Genomic DNA, 24,600 nt, shown 5'->3' on the forward strand with positions numbered 1-24,600 from the left:
AATCAAATGGCCATAGAAGCTCAGGCAAAAGATCTATGAACATAGTTTTTACTGTTTTAAAAAAATATTTTTCTTATGTTGTCCAAAAATGAATCAACAAGCTTTTCTACTACATATAAATAAATATGTGTCTCAGGAACATAAAGTTCCATGTGAATCTCAGCTTTATTGAGAGTGAGCAGACAGATGACATTTGAACTGGAAGTGAGTGTGTGTGCTTTTCTTCTGGGATCTCTCATTTATATGATAGGGTGAAGAAGAACAAACAAGTTTGTCTTGGGGAAAAATGAAGCTACAGTACTCCTTAGAAGCTTGGATGATGAGACTTTATCTCACATACTTTGGGCATTTTATAAGGAGGGACCCATCTTTCAAGAAGGACCTCATGCTTTGAAAAGTAGAGGGTCATTGAAAAAGAGGGTGACCCTTAATGAAATGAGTAACAGCAGAGATTGTGAGGATGGTATAGGACCGAGCAGGGTGTCATTCCATTATACGTAGAGTCATTCATGATGGGTCAGAGCTGACTTGACAGCACCTGAGAACATTTTTTACACAGCATTCAATTTATTGTCTTTAATTGAAATGATACCTGAGGGATCAATGAATATTAATTATGACCTAAATGTTGCCCCATGTTCCTCATTATTCTAAAGGGTTTTTTTGTTTAACTATTTCTCTTTCTCTTCCCACAGATCAACCAGTAGACATGATGAACATCAAGGCCTTTAAGTTGGTCTCTGCTGTGGAGCGGGAGCTGCTGATGGGTGACAAAGATCGCATCAATATAGAATGTGTTGAGTGCTGTGGGAAGAACCTCTATGTTGGCACTAATGACTGCTTTGTTTACCACTTCCTGTTGGAGGAGAAGACTTTGCCCTCTGAGACAGCCACTTTCACTGCCACCAAACAGCTACACAGACACCTGGGTTTGAAGAAGCCTGTGAACGAGCTGAGAGCAGCCTCTGCCCTCAACAGGCTGCTGGTGCTCTGTGACAACTCCATAACCCTGGTCAACATGATGAACCTGGAGCCCATTCCCACAGGGGCCCGAATCAAAGGGGCAGTGACCTTTGCGCTCAATGAGAACCCTGTGAGCGGAGACCCGTTTTGTGTGGAAGTCTGTATCATTTCTGTCAAACGCAGAACAATCCAGATGTTTATGGTCTACGAAGATCGAGTTCAGATAGTCAAGGAAGTGTCGACCCCAGAGCAGCCCTTTGCCGTGGCTGTGGACGGTCACTTCTTATGCCTGGCTCTTACCACTCAGTACATCATCCTGAACTATAACACGGGGGCGTCCCAGGACCTGTTTCCTTACTGCAGTGAGGAGAAGCGGCCAATCGTGAAGCGGATAGGCAGACAGGAGTTCCTGCTGGCGGGCCCCGGAGGACTGGGTGAGGAGGGCCCCTTGGTTCTTGATATTCACATCTACCTCTTTCCAATCTCTTTTCTTTTGGATTATTGCCATTAATTATTGCTGAAATGAAAAAGCGCTTAGTGTGAAAGACAAATACTTGTGAAATGCATTTGCCAAAAATGAGGCTGAATGGCAAGATGAAAACAGAGCAGCAGTGTGTGCAGTTTTGTCTGTTGTGTCATTAGAGGGATAGAGAGACCGGTCGTAAAACCAGTTAAGTTTTGTGCTAAAGTGAGCTTTGAAGATGGCTCTCTGAGGGGGTGGGATGTTGTGGGGCTTATTCCTTTCAGTTAATGATTGTTGTTGAGTACCACTGAGTCAGAACTGACCCATAGCTGACCCTTTGACAGGTTGTCCCAGGCAGTAAATTGCATGGGAGGAGATGGCCCATCTCCTGCGGAGCATCTGGTGGATTCAGATAGTGTACCTTTGCATCAGCAGCACAGTTCCTTACTACTAAGTCACCAGAATTCCCTAGTTAATGATTTTAAGAGTAAAAATCTGTGGTATCTCAGCTGTGAGGGACCTCTCAAGAGTACTGACGAGCAATGACGTCAGGCTGGAGAATAAGGTGTGCCTGATTCAGGCTGTAGTCTTCGCAATTGCGTGCTATGCGTTGGAGAGTTGGACAGTGACTAGGGATGATAGAAAGAGAATTGATGCCTTTGAGCTGTGGTGCTGGAGAAGATTGTTGAATATGCCATGGACTGCCAGGAGAACAAACAGGTTTGGCCTGGAGAGGGTGAAGCCGGAATGCTCCTTAGAGTCAAGGATTCTGAAGCTTCGTCTGACATACTTTGGGCATGTTGCAAGGAGGGACTTGGAGAGGAACATCATGTTTGGGAGAGTGGAGGGATGGCGCAGGAAAGGAAGACCCTCGATGAGATGGATTGATTCTGTGAGTGGAGTGGTAGGAATGAGTGTGTTTGAGACAGCGAGGTTGGCACAGGATAGAATGGCGTTTAGGGCTCTTTTTTTTTTTTTTTTAATTGGAACGCTACTTGCTGATCTTCTCTGTATCGTTCCAATTTTAGTATATGTGCTGCCGAAGCGAGCACAAGGGCTCTTTTACATAGGGTTGCTATAGTCGCAAGCAACTCGATGGCATATAACAACAGGATTTTCCCGGAGGGGTAAACTTGGCAGTTGGTTGTTTTTATTCTTCACTCTAAAGAGTATTTGAGGTCCCACTTTTTTAAAGGGTTTTTTTTTATTAATTTTAATGAAAATTTACAGAGATTTTTAATTTCCATTCATGCATTGTTGCACGAGGTCCCACTTTTGTAGGAATTTTCATAATCTGGAGATGTCTATATTAATAATTTTCTATTTTGTTTTCAGCAACTTAATCTTACCAGAAAGGTTGTGGTGGCTAGTTAGTTACCAGGACAGGATTTTGGCTTTCTATGTGTTGTTTTGTGCCCTCTAATCTGTTCCAACTTAATATGACCCTGTAGGAAAGAGCCCATTACCCGGGAGGGTTCCCAAGGCTTTATGGGAGCAGATCACCAGGGCTTGCGTTCTGCAGAACATCTGGTAGATTTGAACCATCTATCTTTTAGTTAGCAGGAGAGCCCTTAATTACTGGGCCACCAGGGCCTCTTGACTTTGGTGGCCCAGCAGTTAAGTAAGTGCTGTGCTGATGACCAAAAGAGCAGTGGCTCAGACCCACTCATTGCTGTTTATCTGCTTCCACAAAGATTGTAGTGTAAAAAATTACGTGAGGAAGTTCTCCTCTGTCACCTGGGATTTCTCATGAATCAGAACTGACTTGACAGCACACAATAGCAATGTTGCCTCAGATTCAAAACTCAGACCCATTGCTGTTGAGTTGGAACTGACTCGTAGTTGACTGACTTGTCATTCACACAGAAGAAGATTGCCATCTGTGGAACAGCGGGTAAATTTGAACCCTCAGAGATGCTCAACCTCTGACTTGGCAGCTCAACTTCTTACAGACCATCAGATTGTTGTCTTGAACCCTGAAGTTGTGAAGAGTTGCCAGATGACAAAGCTCTCTTTCTGTCCATTCCTCCTTCGTATAGGAATACTTCTGTAAAGAGAAACTTTGCAGTAGCCATTTGCTTACTGTCACAAACCCTGTAAAAGAAATAGTTTTCAATAAGGTGGTCCCTTCTAGGCTGCAGATATTGTGTGTATATATCTGTGTAAGTTGTTGTGTGCCTTCAAACTGCAACAAACCCATAGCTGGCCCTTCGGTGAGTTTTCAGAGGCAGTTAATCACACGGGAGGAGGTTGTCCATCCTTCTCCCGCAGAGCAGCTGATGAGTTTGAATCATGTGCCTTTGGGATTGCAGTGTAGCTTCTTACTGCTAGGCCCCCAGAGCTCCCTGTGTTTGTGTGTGTGTGTGTCTGTGTGTGTGTAACAAAATGAAAACTCATCATTTTAAACATTTTATCTACTTTGATCCTTCTTTGCCAGATAGTTTATTCAGATTTATTTCCAAGTCCCTTTGATGTAGCTTTAGTACTTAGACAACTTCCTTGCCTTTGGTATTAGAAAATTTTCCAGAACTGGGTGTCTCTCTCCCCCCACTTTTTCCAGTGGCATAGTGTGTAATGTGTCAGGCTACTAACTGAAAGATCACCAGTTCAAATCCTAGCTGCTCTTCAGGACCAAGATGGACAGTCTCTTATATAGATTCACAGCCTCAGGAATCCGGTGGCGGGTTACTATGATCACTACCACTGGAACAGTGGAGGCAGTGGGTGGTTTGGGGAAGTACATTTTGTTACTTTCAATCAGTGTGAAAGTGTAGCAGAGAAAGTGTTGGTGTCTGTGTCCCGGAATGGAAGAGAAACTGGAACGTCAGTGAATGAAAATGTTTTTATCATTTCTGTTGACCAGTAAACAGAACTACAGATGCACAGAACTACATTGTAGTTGTTGTTGATTGCCTTCGAGTTGAGCACGACTCATAGCAACCCTGTGAACAAAAGGCCTGAAGCCTCTCTACCACTATCGACATTTATTAAAGTTCATAGAGTTTCCAGAGGCAAGTTGTTTAGGAAGAGGATGCCACTCTGCTTCCATACAAGCATTAATTCATCATGAGAAATCTAGGTGGGCCAAGTAGGACAAGAAGATATTTTACTTCCAAAAATATCTGCAAAGGAAGAATGGGAGTTGGCGTGGAGATACGTGTGGACAAGCTAAGTTGGCACTGGCTGAGAGATGGCATTCATCCATGACATTTAAAAAAGTCAAGAAAGGCTGAAAAGAAAAAGAAAACCCAGAAAATAGTACTTCTATAAAGATCTGCATGCCTTGGCTCAGACCCTGTGGGCAGAATCAAGTGCATGGCTCCCAGCTTTAATTACAGAAGAGAAGATAGTGGGTTCTTAATTAGCATTAGGGTACATAGAATAGCTGTTCAGGTACAAAATAAGCTTTAAAACATTTCTTTTTAAAGTACAAGACTGATTGATAAAGTTGATTGAAGATGTTAGATATTTCCTCACAAAAGTACTGTTTGTATTTTTCTCCTTTCCTCCCTCGATGGGACAACATCCCCTTTCCACTATGATCAGTTGTGGCTTAGCGTATAATGTGTCAGGCTGCTAACTGACAGATCGGTGGTTCAGATCCCAGCTGCGCTACCCAAGGCTGTAATCCTAATAGAAGTGGACTGCTGCTTCATTCTCTTATGGAATGATGAATGAACCACCAGCCTTTCACTTAGCAGCTCAGTGCCTAACAACTGTTATTGATTAATTCATCCTTCTTTCTGAAAGATTTTGGTTATTCTTTGAGAAAGCGCATGGACTCTGTCCTTTATTTAGAAATCTATGGCCTCCAGTCCTGTAAATCTCAGATTTTGCTTCCTCACCAAGTCTTCATCCTAATTCTGTTTTTATTATATTTTGTATTGGAGCCAGCCAAATCCTCCTTAAACCTCAAAGTTAAAAGCTCCATGGTGGCCTTTGACTCCCTCTTTATCTTGCTTTCCAGTATGTCAGCTGCCAAGTCTCTTTAATTCACCTCTGGAATGATATTACAGATTCTTAAACCTCTTGTCTTCCCCTTCTGTGTTGTGTATAGGTAAAGCCATTTGTCTTTGGCAATAACTTTTAATCATTTGGAGGCAACAGAATAGTGCTTTTGAGGTGTTTTGTGTCAAGTAGTTTGAAAATGAAGTTAAAATGGATTGACTTGGTGAACATGTTAATTTTGTTAAGTTCCTCTCCCACTTTCCTATTGGTAGTATCTTTAGTGGACTGTGTGCAGTTCCTTAGGAAATGACTAATTTAATGTTTCATGCACTTGATAGATAAACTATCTGGAATTGCAAAATGATTTCATATTTTATAGAGCATGTGTATTAAAAATTGGACTCCAACTCTGGTGAGCATTGAAAATTTCTTACAAAGTACCTAGTAGACACAGAGCAGTACTCAGAAAACATCTGTTGAGTGCATGTATAAAGAAGAGCTGTCATTTAGAGCTGTAAACCAGTTGGAAGACTGGAAATTCAAGAAAACAAATGAAATGTCTCAAATTGTTTAACATTTCTTCATATGTGAGGACATCACAAAATAGAAACAGGAATTAGGCATTATACTAACCAGAGAAGATACAGATAAAAGTAATACAGTGTCTGCACTTCATAGACCTTCATGTATGTGTACATTAACTATTTTAACCCAAGTTTTAAGTGGAAGTAAATATATTATGTAAATTCTAGGTATGTTAATTCTCTTCACAAAAGTAAAAACATATGCAACATACTTTATTACCCTTCCTTACTTAAAGCTACAGGGAATCAGTGAACAAATAAATAAACACACTGGCCCATTCACACAGTGGAGTACCATGCAACAACTGAAAACTAATAAAGAAATTTATGAAATAGTGCATATCTTGATGCATCTACAAGGCATTATGCTAAGCAAAATAAGTCAGTCACAGAAAGACCATTATGGTAGATAACCACTGTTATAAAAATCTAAAGAAGGGTTTACCAGGGATGAAAAGGGAGGAAGAGGGGAGTAAAAACATAGTAAATAGATTTAATAGGTGAAAGGAAAGGTAATGTATTATATACTGATCAGACAATGGAATGAATTATATTGCTCTGTTGTAATTAACCCTGCTAGAGGGCCAGCTGTGGCTTGATTCTGACTCGACGGTACACATCACCACCACATTATAATTAATGTTATAAAAATGTAATGAATGATTGAATGAAATTGTAATTACTATGCTATTTTTAAAAACCTATGCAGGAAAATTAAGGAGGTGAGTATTATATATCCAGACACATATACAGAAAAAAGATCACTGTAGTTATTTGAAGTCCTAACTAAATTTCTTGTTTCTGCAGGCATGTTTGCAACGGTAGCTGGGATATCCCAGCGTGCCCCTGTGCATTGGTCAGAGAACGTGATTGGAGCAGCCATTTGTTTTCCATATGTCTTAGCTCTCGATGATGAATTCATCACAGTTCACAGCATGTTGGATCAGCAGCAAAAGCAGACCCTACCTTTTAAGGAGGGCCACATTCTACAGGATTTTGAAGGTACTAGTTTATAAAGATCTGTTAACAAAATGTATTATAAAATCTCTTAAAACAATACTTCTTCAATAATATTATTAAGAGTCATTTAGAAACTGTACAAGAAGCCTCAAGGTGGTACAGTAAATTAACATTCAACTGCTAATCAGAAGATCAGAGGTTTGAATTGTCTAGGAAACCCCATGGGAGTGGAACACAGTAACAGCAAGAACAACAGCAGCATTAGGCTAAACATGGGAGATACAGGGATGGCTGTAATACAGTGCCTGAGAGTCAGTGGTTGTAAGGTTAATGAGGAGACATTTAAACACTTTAGCAGTTGAGGAGCTTGGTAGAGATGTGCTTGAGACCCATTAGGAGTGCACAAGGGGAAGTACTTCCTAGAGATATCCGGGAAGACTCCCTGAAGGAGGTGACATTTAAGCCAAACATTTTAAGGATTTTAGGAGTTATCCAAGCAGGTGTGGTTTGAAAGAGTCTTCAGACATAAGGGAAGGTACATGTAAAGAAGGAAACCTGGGCTTCAGGTCATATAAACAGTGTGGCTGTAGTATAAGACTTGTGGAGGAGTGAGAGCTGAGGCTGGAGAGCATGTGAAGGCTGTCATCCTGCATGTCTTAGTAAGTCAGCTGAGAACTTCATTTCACTCTCTTTCAGTTTTATGATTGGCATTTTCAGTTGTACAGACAGTTGAGGAAAAAAACAGAACCTCACAGTTGAGGAAAAAAACAGAACCTCACCATACACCATTGACCTAGATTGGATTGTTATTAACATTCTGTTGAAGACACAATAACATAATAATAGAAGACTTCAGTTTGCATCAGCTAATAATAAGAACATTTTCTTCTATAACCTCAATACCATTTTCACACTTGAGAAGATCAACATTAACTCTAGTGTCCTCTAATATCCTGCCAGTATTAAAATTTCACTATTTGTACCTTTTTTTTATCACTTTTTTTTCAAACCAGAATGTAACCTCAATTTATGTATTGTGTTTGCAATTAAAGGCTTTTCGTTAAGCAAGCATTATTTTCCTTGTATAAGGCATTTTATAGATGCTGGGAATATAAACTTAAGACACTTAGCCCCACCTTTAATGGGTCATATTCAGCTGGGCACACTGGGATACTTATCATAATGACGTATAGTGAATGGTGCTATAGTGGGTGCACAGAGGAAAATGGTATCCAATTTTAGGTGAGAGTAAGGAGGCTTCCTGGGAAAGGTGACATCAGCACCGGGGAGGGACCAAACTTGAATTGAGCATTAGAAAAATTACTTTGCTTGTGATACAAAAGACAAATTATCTAGACAAAAGGTCAGGAAAGAAGATGTGATTATGTAAATGAGAAAACCTTGTGAGCTTCCTTTTAAACCAGGCAGTGGGACTAGAGTGGTAATAGTACTTTCACAAGGAGAGTGAAAGAGAATAAGAAAGGCTTGATAGACAGTGGAAATTATCCTTTGGATCAAGATTTAATCTGTAGGTAGCATTTGCTGTTTTAAGAGTTTTAGTCAAACCAATGCTTTTCATGAAAAGAAATACTTGGCTGAAAAAGTTTCTTTGGGAGGGAGCAGGATTTGCTTGACAAGCATGGCAGTGGAGCTCGTCTTGGGACATTGTTCCAACTCTACTATGGATTCTCTGTGGAATATCTCACGGGGAAAATGAGGACAAGTGTTAGCCATAAAACAAAGTAATGTTGAGAAATTGATAAATATTAAGTCTAACGCTTCGATAGATTTCGATGGTAGGTGAGTATAAAAATATCTTTGAATGGTTCAGAACATTGCATGCTGAGGTTAGTTTCAAGTAAACTGACAGGCAGGGAAATGAATTTTTAAAAAATTATTATATGGCATTTATATAATAGTTTTTTGCTAATAATTTTCCATGATTTGGTGTCTTCAGTCTTAATTGGATCTATTTTATGTGTCTGATTTTAAGTGTACTTACGTTTTCTGAAAAAGAAAAAAGGGAGGGAAAGCCTGTTTTGTACTTTGGAAAAGTAGTGTCAAGATAGTTTTTGGACAGTTGAGACTGTGAAAAGAGAAAGAAAATAACATGATAAGTGTTGATTTCTGTAGGAATTCCGTGTTAGGAAAACAATATGAGGAAATTGATCAACAAATCAGATTCTTCAGTATGAGAGAAGCAATGTGTCTTCTTGTAAGCAATGTGTTTTTGATGTGACTTGAGAGTTTTTTTACCCTTTCCAGCAATTCTGAATTTCTTCTTCACAGGAAGAGTGATTGTTGCCACAAGTAAAGGAGTCTATATTTTGGTTCCATTACCTCTGGAAAAACAAATACAGGATCTTCTGGCAAGTCACAGAGTGGAAGAGGCATTAGTTTTAGCAAAAGGAGCCCGGAGGAACATTCCAAAGGAAAAATTTCAGGTTTGTGATGAACTGGCCAGTGAGCATACTTTCTAGCCATCGTCTAGAAGAATTCAGATTTCACTAGTAGATACTGACCCTCCCTGTGTGCTGTGTCATCTTGATTGCTTTGGTATGTGTTGTTTCATTTGCTTAATGCCTGTAAGGTAATGATATCATCCTTGTTTTTCAGATAAGGAAGCAGGTCTCAGATCAGTCAGCCGCTTGACTAAGACTGTATGGCTAACAGAGTAGTTAGACTTGGACCTCTGGCTTAATGCCCATGCTTGTTCTAATCACCATTCTTCTTCACTTTTTTCTTCAGAGAAAAAGCAAGGATGTACTCCTTGTAAACCAGAAGAGAGAGACTAGATTAATTTTTCCTAGCTTAGAATTTATATTTCTTGGGTTGAGATTGAATTTTTAAAAAGTCACATTTGTGTTATTTCCAGGAAAAATTGAGCTAACCACGTTGATAAACAGACAAATGTTACAAAGAGACATGCAACTTATTTACTAAGGAGAGAAATTTCAGTACACTTAAGAAACACTGTACATTAAGTGCACACATTAGAAAGAGGGAAAAAGAAACACTATATAATCAATATGATAAATATAATTGATATGGTTACACACTATTCTTTTGTCTGATGAAATCAGGTTCTTAAACAGTGTTATCTGATCTAAAGGTAGTTCAGATTACATATTGGAGTAATATAGGTGTGTGCATACTTTATGTAAATATCTAACTTGATAATTATGGGTTCTCATGAATTAATAACTTCCTTGATTAGTAGGCCTTGGTGAGAATTTACACTCTCTTAAGAAACATTGCTTTTGGCCTCAGTTTCCTTATGTAACAAAAGGCAGCTTGTGGAAGTGAGAGAAAATAGAGTGCAATTTATGCTTATGTGATGTCAAAGAGGACCTATTTTTCACATTGAAATATTGACTGACTTTTCATTTCTCAAGAAACTGTTGGCACCGTGGTGAGGTGCTCATCTGCTAACGGAAAGCTCAGCAGTTTGAGTCCACCAGCCACTCCGTAAGAGGATGATGAGACAGTCGACTTCTGTAACTGTTTCCAGCCTTGGAAACCCAAAGTGTGGTTGTACTAGGTCTGAGGGTCACTAAGGTGTTGGAATCCCCTCAGTGGCAGTCGGTTTGATTTTTGTGTTTTTCCATTCATTTTTAAGGAAGAATGATACATTGTGTTCAGCAGGGGGCAGCAAAAGCAAAAAGAGAGAGCTGCTGTCTGCACAGGACCAGTTACTGTGCTGAGCACTTCTGCCGAGCACTCATGTATGAGCACTCACTTTGTGCTCTTCCAGGGCAATGAGGATGCTGCAAGGAGAGACCAATCCTTGGAGAGGGACATCATGTTGGGGAATATGAAGGGACAGCACAAGGGAGGAAGACCCTCAATGAGATGGTTTGACTCTTTGACTGGGGTAACGGGAGTAGGTGTGTCAGAACAATAAGGTTGGCACAGGGTTCAGAGCTGTGGTTCATATGAGTCGCAAGCGGCTTAAAGTCACAAACAACAACAACAACAGGTATTTTACTGCCCCTTTTCTCTCTAGAAGCCCCAGGAACAAATTGTTGGATATTTAGACAGGTCATCCTAAGGCTTTCATAGTCACTCTCATTGGGGTGCTCTCTCCTTGCATTCTTTTAAATATGGACCCTTTTAAAATATGTAAAACTTTCTTAAAGAAGTTTTCCATCTTGGTTTTGTTTCTATTTCTTTTGCCAAGAATAGAGATGTACAGTCAGTACTTCTTGTTATGTACATTGAGTATGATATCAGATAGATCCTAGTAGTTATTTGTTCGCTAAACCATTATCTCAGTAACATATCTTTTGTTGTGGTTGTTTGTGCCTTTGAGTTGCTTGCGACTCATAGTGACAACAATATGTACAGCAGCTCTGAACCCTGCTCTATCCTGGGGCACTCTTATTGTTCTGACACACCTATTCCTATTACCCCAGTCACAGAGTCGATCCACCTCATCGAGGGTCTTCCTCTCCTATGTTGTCCATCCACCTTCCCCAGCAGGATGTCCCTCTCTAAGCACAAGTTTCTCCTTGCAACATGTCCAAAGTATGTCAGACGAAGCTTCAGAATCCTTGCTTCCAAAGAGCAGCCTGGCTTCACCCTCTCCAGGATGAACCTGTTTGTTCTACCAGCAGATGATGATCTATTCAGTACTCTGCTCCAGCACCACAACTCAAAGGTATCAATTCTCTATCACCCCTAGTCATTGTGCAGTTTTTTGATGCATAGCAAGTAGTTGCGAAACCATGACCTGGATCAGGCACACTTTAGTCTTCAGACAGACATCTTTGCTCTTCAGTACTCTGGAGAAGTCCCTAACAGCAGACTTTCCCAATGCAATCCATCTTTTGATTTCCTGGCTGCTGGTACCAAGAGTGTTGACTGTGGAGCTAAGCAAACTGAAGCTGTTAACAATCTCAATCTTTTCACTGTCTATCTGATGCTGCCAATTGGCCCAGTGGTGAGAATCAGTAACATTTCTAAATTAGTAAATGTTTCTCCACAGATCTACTCCCTGCAGTCTCACTATTGCTTCAGACTTCTCTGTCTAGTCTTAGAATGAGCCTTAGAATTGATTGAATTCAACCTTCATTCTCAGTTCCCATAGTTACTGCTGGTGTTCAGACACTGCTTATATTTTGCCTGAGTTATTTTAACACAGTCTCCTTCATGCATGTTTGCAGTCCATACACTATTGGAGTGATTGTAAAAAAAAAAAATAGAAATTTATTTTATTGCTTAAGATAGGTCAGTGGGTACCTGTGAGATTCAGCATCAAATCAAAATCCCCACTGTCCCATTTCTCTCACACCAGCCAGCCACAAGGCACCTCTTTGAGTGTAGCCACCTAGAGCTAGGTCAGACTTCACAAAGGAAAACAACATTGACCTTTACGCTAGCTGTGTCTTGAACATTTTTTTCTCTCATCTTTGTCATTGAGAACTGGGTCAGGTCTTACAAGTTCAGACAACACCATCTTTCAGACTACCCAATAGGCAATCAAAAGCTGCCTGTTTGGGGGCCCCCTCCCCACTACTGGAGCTCCTGTTATGGTATACTTGTTAAAAGCTTGGGGTTTTCCAGCCCCCCTCAGGATGCCACCCATGTACCCATGAATCCCTAGTCTGCTTACTTCTGGCCTGCTGACCTGCACTATTTTCTCAGGGTCAAGAACCCAATGAGAGGACTCACAGAACCCATGGAAGGCACTACACAGATGATTTCAACTTTATTACCAAGAATACAAACAAAAATCAGATAGAGAAGTATAGGATGAGGTTTGAGAGAGTTCCCAGTAAGGAGCTTCTGTGTATCTCAAGGGGTCATGTTACACTCCTGTGAGCAGGTATCTTTACCAGCCAGGAAGCCGCTGAGCTTCTGTATCCTGAACTTTTACTGTGAGTCTCGTTAGTTAATGCATACCCCAAACACTCTCCCCTGTGGGGAGTCGATATGCTTGGGTGACCACAAGCTGTCTGGAGTGAGTCTTTCTGGATGACTAGTCCCCAACCAGAGTCATCTCATCATCTCATTGGCATGACCTGCTATTAGATGTGATCTAGAGTCTTTATCTAAAACGCTCGATTTCTGAGAATTTTTAGAAGTCATCCCAGATTATTTGGCCAAAGTTAAATTGTAAACCCCACTGTCTCACTGCCTAAGGATAAAGTCTGGCCCAACTCACTTTCTAGTTTTGTCTTCTACCACACCTCCCTGTCATCAGTATGAAGTATGGGCATTTGTTCTAGGCTCCAAGATGTAATCTAAAAGTAAACAATAATTAGGAATCTCTTGTAATGGAGTGTATAACTTGTGCTGGCTTCAAAAAAGCCAACTATTTGAATCTGTCAGTCACTGTGGGAGAAATTTTGTTTTTGGACATAGCATTCATTGAGTCCAAGCTTTGCATTCTAAAACCAGTACTCTTTGTAGTTCTATATCCTTGCCTTTTTATTTTCCAGGATTTCTGGAATATACTGTCGTTTTCATGCATTTCTCTGCCCTTCTTTTTCTTCATGTGATATTTATCTTCTGTTATCAGAGTGTACCTCTGTGCTTGATAAAAATAGTACTTTGTATAAATATGTCTTTTCCCCTGAGCATTTCATTCTTCGAGGCAAAACTGATAATTCAATCCTCTGTGTGTGTCTATATACATGCACTCTCCTTATTCCCTCCATCTTCTTTTTGTGCTTCCTGCATCATTCAAGATTTTGCCCATAGCATCTCTTAGTATTGTAACTTGAGGCTTGCATTTGTTTTTCAGTTCTTTTCAGTTTGAGAAATGCCTGACGAATTCCCCCATATTTATTCTCTAAGGTCATCTCTGTGCACATGCTGCTAAAATTCTTTGCTTTGTTTTCCAGAGTTTCTCTTTGAAATCTTCTGCTCGGCTCTTTTACTTCAGCATCTCTTTCCTTTGTTTTGGTTTTTGACAATTTAGTGTAATTTTCAGAGTCTCTATTGATGTGTATTTTGATTTTTTTTTTTTAAATTCTCCTTTGTCTTTGTAAAGACCTTTTGACTGCTGATACTGGGTGGCTTCAACAGTTCCTTCCACAGATGAAGACAGGCTGATTCCGGTGCAGTCCATGAGAGGAGGTCCATGTGTAAAGTTGTCTTTTGTGCTTTTCAGAAAAGGTATTTGCAGTGTATAAATAATTGAGCATAACAAAATGTGACTTCTGGCCCCGTTTCTGTCATCAGGTCTATACTTTCTGACTATCATTCCTTCTTCACAGTTTACAACCTTTGTGTTCTAGTAACCAGTTATCCTGAACATACCTTGATTACACATTTGGTCAGTTTTGGACTGTAAAATGTGGTAAAAACCCCCAAAATCCTCCATTTCCTCCTCCTTCGCTTTATCTGTTGATCTTTGTGCTTGAATAATAGTCATATTAATAGGTCTTTCTTGTATGTACATGGATAGTATCCTGTCACTCACAACATTGTACATCAGAATAGAACCTGAAGTTGTTTTCTTAACTATGGTTGCATCATCAATCTTTCTTTCTTATTCATTCCCAGCATAGTAGATCATGTGATTGTCTGTTTCAGAGTGACCAGTGCCAGTCCATCTCATCTCATCCCATCTAATCTCATCTCATCTTATCTCCCCTCCCTAATGCCTAGAATGTTGATGTTCATGTGTTCCATTTAATTTTTGACAACTTCTAGTTTTCCTATATCCATACTATGTACATTCCACTTATTTGTACATCCCAGTTATTAAAGGACATTGACAGATACTTCTCCTCATTTTTGATTGATTTCCAATCTTGGCCTCTAACTCTACTAATGTTACTCATGTTCTTCTGATGTTCATACAGTTTTCAGAGTTCTGTTATTTAAAAATTGTATGTCCAGTCCTGCTTTCTAGCCTGTCTTAATCTTGGAGCTCTGCTGAAACCTGTCCATCATGGGTGCCCCTTCTGGCATTTGACACACCAGTGACCTAGCTTCCAGTATCACTGCAACACACAAGTTACCTCAGTACAGCAAACTGGCAGACAAGTGCTACACTAATAGGAAAAGCAAATTATAAACAAGCATGTATATTATATATACTTAAGCTGTAAAGTAATTAGCAACATGTAAATCATTCCATTATGAGAAATTGAGAGAGTAGTGTTGTACCTCTAACAGCATTTCAGGCATACATATATATGGTGCAGGGCTGAGATTGGCCTGTGGCAGAGGGGCTCTCCCTGTGTCAAAAAGAATTGGTCAGCACTGAAATACTTCAGGACTTGCCATATGATCAAGAGGCAGTGGTAATGGAAGAAGAAGTTCAAACTGCACTGAAAGCATTGGCAAAAAATAATGCCACAGGAATTTATGGGCTACCAGTTGACATGTTTCAACTAACAGATACAGCCTTGGAAGTGCTCACCAGTCTGTGGCAGAAAATTTGAAGGACAGCTGCCTGGCCGACTGATTATAAAAGATCCATATCTATTCCCATTCCAAGAAAGACAACCCAATATAATGTAGAAGTTATCAAGCATCTTTAATAATCACATGTAAGCAAAATGTTGCTGAAGATCATCCAAAAACGATTAGAACATTGACAGAGAACTATCAGAAATTCAAGTTGGGTGTAGAAGAGGCTATTGCACCAGGGCTGTCATTACTGATGTCAAATGAATCCTGGTTGAAAGCAGAGAATATAAGAAGAATGCTTTATTGACATTGTAAAGGCATTTGACTGTGTGGATCATAACACATTATGGCTAACATTGAGAAGAATGGAAATCATAGAACACTTAATTATAATTATAATTATGTGTAGCCCATTCCTAGACCAAGAAGCTATTGTCTGAACAGAGTAAGGAAACTGCTTGATTTAAAATGAAGAAAAGTATACATCAGAGTTCTGTCCTTTCTCCATACCTACTCACTCTATATGCTGAACTAATCATTCAAGAAGTTCGACTTTATGATGAAGAATGTAGTGTCAAGATCAGAGGAAAAGTCAATAGCCTGCTTTATACAGATGACATACCACTATTGCTTATTAAAAGAATTAACTTCACTTTTTTTTTTCTTTTATGAGGTCTGGTGCTTGGGCTGACCTGGGGCCTGACCAGTTCACTAGAGCACAGATAACAGCTCCAGGGATCAGGTAACCAGCAGGGCTGGGAGTCAAGATGCCCCTGGAGGATGCTGCCCATGTCCATGCCCCTGGCAGCTACCCCTTTCCATCCCCAGCCACTAGTGTGGTCCAGCTCGCACTCTGGAGCAGCCAGCTCTCCAAAATGCTTCTTGCCTACACCATTCCCAGTGTTGAACCAGAGGCCACCTTTGCAGCTTTTGGTGGGCAAAAGGTGACTGACCAAGATTTTGAGGGAGCCCTTCTGAGAAGGCCTTTCACCACCTGGTGGAGTCCAGGAGTGGGTAAGAGGTGGATAATTTGGTGTTCATCCTCTCTACTCAAGAACCCTGAAGAGATCAAGTCTTCTAGAGACACAGGTTTCAAAAATACCCACAAAAACCTCTTTGCCATCAAGTTGACACTGATTCATAGCTGTCTCTCCAGAAGGTTTTCAGAAGCTATAAACCACACAGGAGGAGATGGTGCGTCTTTCTCCCTTGGAAAAGCTGGTGGATTCAAACTGCTTGCCTTTGGGTTGGGAGTGCAACTCTTTATCCACTGGGCTACCACAATGGTGCTGGGGATGTATAAGGAGCAATATGTGGAACATGTGTGGAAGACTGAGTCTGTCTTCTACTAACTCCATAAAAGAGAACAGTCCCCATCAATAACATCCAGTATATAAAACTGATCCCATGTTAAGACATAGTCCCCTATACTGCTGCACCTATTTTTGCTAATCACAGGATCTGATACTCATTGTAAAAGTTTGTTAAGGAAATAGGTTGGCATGTGGCAGGGAAAGGCAAAGAATATCACACAGTGAATGTCCAGGTCATCAACACAAAACCTTCTAGTTTCTTTAGTTGTCCAGCAAGCCTTGTTCCATAGCAGTCCCATGTCAGCTCTTCTGCTCTGTCTCCAGGGCTCCATCAGGCTGTGCCTCACTGTAGTGTCTCTGTAGTCTGGCCAGTCCTCTCTGTTATGTTGGTTCCACTCTGTTGATGTTGTAGAAGACACTGATCAATGATAAATCAAGTGTTTGCAGTTAAGCCAGCTGGAGACCATACCCCAGAGGGGGCCAGGGCAATGGCTAGAAAAGCCATTTCAAAAAGTTCTAGCACCACAGGGTAGAATCTGCAGCAGAAACAGCTTGCCCCCTCCTTCTCGATGACCTGGTCTGCTGAATTCCTCTTCTGAGCAGCTATAAATCTCCAAGCTCTTGACCTTTTGTTTCAAGCCCTCCATGAACTAGCATGTTTCTCCTTTTGGGAGGTTCTTCTCTGGCTTCAAGGTGGCAGCAGGTATCTAGGGCTGGAAAGAGGGTAGTTGCCAGAGGTATCGGTATGGAGAGCAACCCCTAGTGGCCATCTTGCCCCCCAGCCCTGCTGGTAACCAGATCCACAGAGCTGTCAAGTGTACCTCTAAGTGTACTGGCCAGGTACCAGCCTGCATAGTAAGGCCTTGGGATCCAGAGCACAGCAGTGCTGGGAACACAGTGGTTCTGAGAGTTCAGGCTCCAGGGCCAACTCTGCATCCTTCCTCACTAATTTGTACGTAATGATGAGATGTTTGCAACCTAACCATGTTGGTAAGTGAAGAGTGGGTATGCATTTCATTACAGCTATGAAAAGTATTCACGTTTGAGTCCAGATTTGGCCTTCCAGCTACTTAGAGACTTTAAGGAAAATAGTGCTTTTTAAAATTTTGGTAAGTAGCACCAATTTTGTTTCTTATCCTGGCCCCAACATATGGCTCATTTTGTGTGAAGCTCACCTGCTGAGATTCAGCCTTCTAGGAACTGGACACCTATGTACAGGGAATGTTCTCATGACTTAGCTTGTCTTCTGTGCTGCCACCTTGTGGTTATTGAAGTGACTCTTTTAAAGAGTCACTAGGTACCTGCAGCCACGATATAAGGAGAAATAATGCTTTGGGCAAGTCCACTGTGAGGGAACTCTCCAAAATACTGAAGAGCAGTGATGCCAGTTTGAAAACTGAGGTTCGCCTGATTCAAGCTATGGTCTTTTAAATTACTGTGTATCTGAGAGCTGGTCATTGACTAAGGGTGAGAGAAGAAAAATTGATGCCTCTGAATTGTGGTGTTGGAGAAGAGTACTGAATATCTCATCACTGCCACAAGAATGAGCAGGTATGTCAAGGAAAAGGTGCAGCCAGAGTGCTCCTTGGAGGCAAGGATGACAAAGCAACTTCTCTCATACTTGGGATGTGGTGCGGGGAGAGGCTGTTCCTTGGAAAAAGTTATCATGCTTGGGTAGGTGTAGGGTCAGCAGTAGAGAGGAAGACCCCCATCAAGACAGATTGACATGGTGACTATAGCAGTGGGCTCAAGTGTATCAGATGGTGAGGACAGCACAAGATAGGACAGGGTTCAGATCTGTTGTTCATAGGGTTGTTATGAGTTATACTTGACTAACATAACAACCACTACTTTTGGTGATTATTGTTGAAAAGTTCACCTTAAAATACCTTTACTAACTTGCTTTAACTCTTTTGTTAGAAAAGCATTTTGTAGTCCTCTCTCACCACTACGGAGAAGCAAAAAGGCTTGAGGGATGGTGGGCACAGTTAAATACTGGCATTGGTTAGAAACGTAAGCTTGTAGTTCAGAGGAAAGAGTGAGCCAGTGATTAAGGTGTGCCTGGTACTGCAGCCCATTTGTGATTTAATTCTCAGAAAGCTCTGTGAGGTAGGCACTGTTATGATCCCAGTAAAAACCATATAGATAAATACAAGCATAGAATCTGTGCTCACACAGATGATGAAAGGAAAAGCCAGGACCAAGCTAAGCTTTCTGACTCCAGAGTTGCAACCGGAGCCTCCACAAACCGAGCTCACAGTGCAATAAAGAGCCTTAGGCTATTATCGAACCTTAACAAGGAAAAAAATCTGGTAGGAAAGTCTGTTTCATTAGGCTGCCCATGTGGAGAAGCAGCCATAAAATAAACTATGTGCTTTGGATTTAGTGTTAGGATGAACTGCTCTCTCCAGACGCTCTTGTGTGATCTATTTTACTTAGTGTAGCTTTGAAAATAGCTTTAGAAATCTTTAGATTCTTCAGTTTTAGAAAACTTTTCATTTTCCCTGTCATAGAAAATAAAAATCTCAGTTCTGAAATATTATTGATAGATGTTTTGATTTTAGTTTCAGCTTGTTTTCTAAATACTTGTAAATCTTAAGCCTGCCTTAAGATGTTGGGCCCAGGACAGACCAAACAATTTAGCCTCTCTGCTATTCTTTTTACAAATTTTTTTAAAACATGTATTTTATATTGGTTTGTACAGAAAGTTCATATACAAAGTATTTGACACTTTGGTTTTTATTTTCTTTTCAGTTTTATTCTGTGACTTCTAAAAAAGTTGAACTTCATTTTCTTTTTTCTTTTTTCACTCAGTGAAACTACTGTTTAACCACATCAAGGGTAAATATTAGAGTGTCACTTCTTAGAAGTCTACAGAATATTGTCCAATTTGCCACTGAAAAATGCTCCCCTTAGGTTAGAAGACACTGCACAGTGGTTGCAACAATAAACTCAATGTACTAAAGATTGTGAATATGAGTTAGGACTAGGCTGTGTTTTGTTATGTTGTACATAGGGTCTTCATTAGTCAGAACTGATGTAATGCTAATTACCAACAGCAGCAGTTCGGAGGTCTACCATGAGAGCTGCTTTACATAGAAGGAGCAACAAGGCTGAGAAGAGGAAGGTGGCCGTTCCATTGTTAAGTTCTGATGTTAGGAAAATGAACAGGCTTTCTTACTCTCTGTCCTCCCCTCAGTCATCCTTCTTGGGCCCTTGCCTGTCAATTTACTGGCTTAGGTTTTATTATTCAGGACCAAACTGAGCAGAGAACAGAAGGTATCAGGTCCTAGTAGACCTGTGTCTAAAAAGTCCATTTTCCGAGAGTCAAGATTGTCTGTGCTTGGTAAAAGTTCTTATTGGCCATTTTCAGGTGAAAATCACTTAGCTTGGGTTCTCTCTGTCACCCATGGTGACTGCATCTGTGGTCCTCACATCCTGGAGCATAGAGTCTACTAGCATGCTTCTTCCGAGCCTACATAACATTCCTGGACTAGACGTGGGAAATAGCGCTACATTTCTGGAACTGTAGAGTGTTAGCAAAATTAACTTTTATTTACCTTTTAGGAGGCGTTGAATAGGTGACTTTAGAATTCTGTACCCATGAGGAATAAACTGACATTCAGTTGATTTTTCTTCAACAACCCTGTGTGTGATTGAGAATTCTTCAGCTGCAGCTGGCATGTTCTTTTGAACCTTTTTGCTAAGTTGATGGTGTTTTATTATTTGTGCTTTCAGAAATGGAGCTGCGTTCTTGGCCATTAGGTCTTTGGCACACTGTTCCCTTCCTTATTTTTGGGCTTTATAATTAGGCTCTGACATACATGGTCCCCCCATGAGTCAGCACTGACTTGACAGCATCTGGGTATAATTAGGCTGGTCTTTATATCAGAAATAGGTGGCTTTGGGGGAAGAAAAGTAAAGGCAGGTGGGAGGCTGAGAAATGAAAAGTTTTTTTTCAGACTTTAAAGAAATTTCTGTAGGATGGTTGAGTTAATATACAGAAAGCTCTTTGAAGATATAGTGGAAACCCTCCCCTTTAGAGCTGATTTGAGAGGGCAGGATTGATAGACGTCAGGTGCCAACTTTCTTTACATCTCTCATTATTTCAGTGGGCAACAGTGCCAACTGCCTGCATTGTACCTGGGTGAGTCAGTCAGGGAAAAGGCTTGGGCTCTCAATTCAGAAAGCTCTGGTTTGAAATCCTGGCTAAGCATGACACACACCACTTGAGTAACTTTGTGCTAAAAACTTAACCTCTCTAAGCAGAATTCTGTCTAAATTGAAAATAATGAACAATGATGAAAAAAATGGAGTTTTATGAAAATTGATCAAGTTGTTCTAACAGAGTGCTGAGGATATGAGAGATACTAAAATGAAAATAATATTTTTATTGCAGTCTTGTTTTGACTTCAAGCAAAATGGATTGGGAGAAGTTGTATATATAACAGATATAGATAGATGGGTAGATGGATAAAGGATAGATCGATAGAGAGATAGATATGTATATATATATCACATAATTGTGAGTCGATGAAGGTCTGGGCTGTGGAGATAGGAGTAATAAGAACGGAGTAAGACGATGTGTCCAACAGGTATTTTAAGGAAGAGATGACTAAAATGCAAAAACTGACTCACTTGGACTGTAACAGGGAGGGAGTTAAAGATAATCTCATACAGCTTCCTAAAGTATGTAACAGCTGAAAAATAAAGTGCGTAATGTAGGAAGCTCTGGTATCTCTTTTTATTGCTAGATGTTGCAGGAGCAAATACTATGTTCACTGTAGCATTTTTTACATTAGCCGAAAGGTGCAGACAACCATTTTAAAATGTCTGTTAACAGATGAATGGATACCTAAAATGTAGCTCAGTGAAACTTGTGAAGATCAGCCCTGGAGGAGCACCACGATTTTCCGTGTCCTGCAGGTTTTCACTTTTGACATGGTGCAGGTTTACCACTTCGTATTGCTCTCTTATTCGCTCGCTTGCTCACTCACTCACTCACTCATTGCGATTGAGTTGGAACCGATTCAGGGCTCACCTTATGAGGCTATAAATCACATGGTGGAAGAGTGCCCATGTCTCTCTAACTGTGAGTGGATTTGAATTGCCAGAGAGGCACGGCCCTTGGATTTGCAACACACCTACCTACAGACTATGCCACATTTCCATTTTCCTTTCTAACAGATTTTCGTCTTGCCAAAGTTCTGACTTCTGCAGGTGGTTTTGTATATACCGTTACTGTCAAGTCAATTATAACTCAAGTCAGAGAACTGTCTATGTGGTTCCTGCCCTTTATAGCAGTTGACAGCCACTTCTTTCTCCCTCAAACTACTAATGGTCTCAGACTGCCAACCTTTTCAATTACAGCTGAGTGCTTAACCACTGCATCACCAGACTTTTTAGTTTATATATACAATGACATACTAAGCTGTAAAGGGAAATGACGGTCTGAGAGATCCCATAACATAGATGAACCTTGAAAACCTTATACAGAGCAAAATAAGTCTGCTGCTAACAGGAAAATGTTGCATGATCTCACTTCTATACATTGTTCTGTTGTATAGTGGAGTCGAAACCAACCTAAAGCAGACCCTACAGTGGGTTTTCAGAGGCAGTAAATTGCACTGAAGGAGACTGCACATCTTTCTCCCATGTCTCAGCTGGTGGTTTTGAACCATATACTTTTGTGTTGACAGCAGGTACTGCTAGGCTACCAAAGCTCCCTAACTATGTTGTTAGTTGCCATCAAGTCAGTTTTGACGCATAGTAGATCCATACACAATACAAGGAAACGTTGCCTGGTCCAGAACCAACCTCCGAGTGATCTTACTTCATGAAATAAGCGACACATGAAAAACAAAGGTTATTAATGGTTGCTGTGAAGGGAAGGAAAGAGAAAAAGGATAAAAGGGCGTGTTAAGTTTATGTCTTCTAAAAGCTTAGTGAGTAATGTGAGGCTGTTAACCAAAAGATCATTCGTTCAAATTCACTAGCCACTCCAAGGGAGAAAGATTGAGCAGACTTCTCCTATACTCAACGTCTGTCACCCACCAGAGCCACGATTTATTCAAAGGCAGTGGAAATTTTGTGTTAATGATAATTGTGTTAATTGTCTGCTTTTCAAAAGAGTGGCAAGCTGGCATAACATGAAAGTATATCAATGTTATTGAACCACAGGTTCTGCTTCATGCTTTCTAAGCACAATTTAAAAGAAAAAATAAGTATCTGGCGTTAGAACAACAATGAAAATGGACAAATAGGTGCTATGAGTTTAGCCAAGACAAGTTGGCACCTTCATTGGAGGAACTTTGAGTGGTTGTGTGTCACGGAGGAGATAGAATATACAGCATTTCCCATCATCGACCAGGAAAGCCATGCATTTGTTCACTCATTCATTCGGTAGGATAAACTTAGTGTTTGATGTCTTTCGGGATATGCTGCTTTAATGTAGCACTTACAGAAGAGTACAGATAGAAGAGCTGTTTCTAGATTGCTAGTAACATTGGATTGTAAACGTATATCTGAGTAGTTGTATCTACTAAGACAGTCAGCAAAGCCCCGCAAATGAACAAGAAGATAGGAAGAAGTGTATTTGTGACCCAGCTATTCCACTTCTTGGAATATACCCTTAGAAAATGAGAACTGAGACACAAATGGAGACTTGTACACCAGTGTTCATAGCAGCATTATTCACCATCATAAGAACATGGAAATAGCCCAAATGACCAACAACAAATGAATGGATTGAGACATGATGGTACATTCACACAGTGGAACACTATGCAGCATGCAGGAGCAATGCTTTTGTAAATTATTACCTAATTTGGGAGGGACTGGAGAGCATTATGCAGAGTGAACTCAGTCCTGCAAGGATAAATCTGTACAAAACCATTATTGTAGAATGAATATAAGGATCCAGGAGAGGTGTGAGAGGGTGGAAACAGAGGGATGAGGATGAGAAGGAGGAGGGGGGATTAATCCTGGGGTTGTACAATTTGATGGGTGGGAGGGTGAGGGGAATTGAAAGAATTTGTTCTTGGAAACAATATATTCAAATTTTATAAGTAAACTAGTAGAAAATTTAAAAATTGTAAAAAGTCCATTTGGGAAGAATTGAGGATTCATGAAAGTAGACTCATGAAGAAGTGTTCAACAGAGAGCAGCTCTATTTCAAAACCAAAGGGCTGATTAAGTATGTATAGAGTACTTTTTAGTTTCTATATGTAAATGGATATTTTAACTAATGTTAGATGGATCTTGGCTGAAAGCAGAGAGTACCAGAGGAATGTTTTATCTGTGTTTCATTGCCTGTGCAAAGGCATTGACTTTGTGGATCTCAGCAAACTGTGACTAACTCTGGAGTAGAATGGGAATCCTAGAATATTTGATTGTGCTTATTCTAAACCTGTACTTGGATCGGAAGGCAGTTGTCAAAACAGAGCAAGGAAACACTGCATGGTTCAAAACCGGGAAGGGTGTACACCAGGGATGTGTCCTATCTCCATACCTTTTTAATCTATATGCAGAACAGATAATCAGGGAGGCTGAGCTCCATGAGGAGGAGTGTGACATCAGGATTGGAGGAAGACTCATCAACAAACCTGTGTTATATAGATGATACAACCCTGCTTTCTGCAACTGAGGAGGACCTGTAGCACTTGCTGCAGAAGGTCAATGACTATAGCCTTCAATATGGATTGAAGCTCAGCATCAAGAAAACAAAGATTCTCACCACTGGGCTGATTGGCAGCATCATGATAGATAAAGAGATTGAAATTGTTAACAGCTTTAGTTTGCTTGGCTCCACAGTCAACAGTTGGCACCAGCAGCCAGGAAATCAAAAGACAAATTGCATTGGGAAAGTCAGCTGTCAGGGACCTCTTCAGAGTATTGAAGAGTAATGACATCAGTCTGGAGACTAAGGTACATCTGTTGCAGGCCATAGTCTTCTCAATTACTTGCTGTGCATCAGAAAACTGGATAATGACTAGGGATGATA

At 40.5% G+C, this 24,600-nt stretch overlaps 1 protein-coding gene across 1 annotated transcript in view; it reads left to right on the plus strand.

Annotated features, from left to right (window-relative positions):
• The first annotated feature begins 695 nt into the window (after positions 1-695).
• The window catches only part of TGFBRAP1 (transforming growth factor, beta receptor associated protein 1), a 48,766-nt gene continuing 24,861 nt past the window's right edge, over positions 696-24,600 (plus strand). Inside the window, exons 1-3 of the mRNA XM_006883841.1 lie at positions 696-1,397; positions 6,766-6,960; positions 9,208-9,362. Coding sequence (XP_006883903.1) covers positions 710-1,397; positions 6,766-6,960; positions 9,208-9,362 — 1,038 coding nt within the window. The 5' untranslated portion in view covers positions 696-709. The remainder of the gene's footprint in view (positions 1,398-6,765; positions 6,961-9,207; positions 9,363-24,600) is intronic.

This window comes from Elephantulus edwardii, unplaced genomic scaffold (genome assembly GCF_000299155.1).
Source record: "Elephantulus edwardii isolate Elephantulus edwardi_28Jun2011 unplaced genomic scaffold, EleEdw1.0 scaffold00030, whole genome shotgun sequence".
In the NCBI taxonomy this organism is placed as follows: Eukaryota; Metazoa; Chordata; class Mammalia; order Macroscelidea; family Macroscelididae; genus Elephantulus; species Elephantulus edwardii.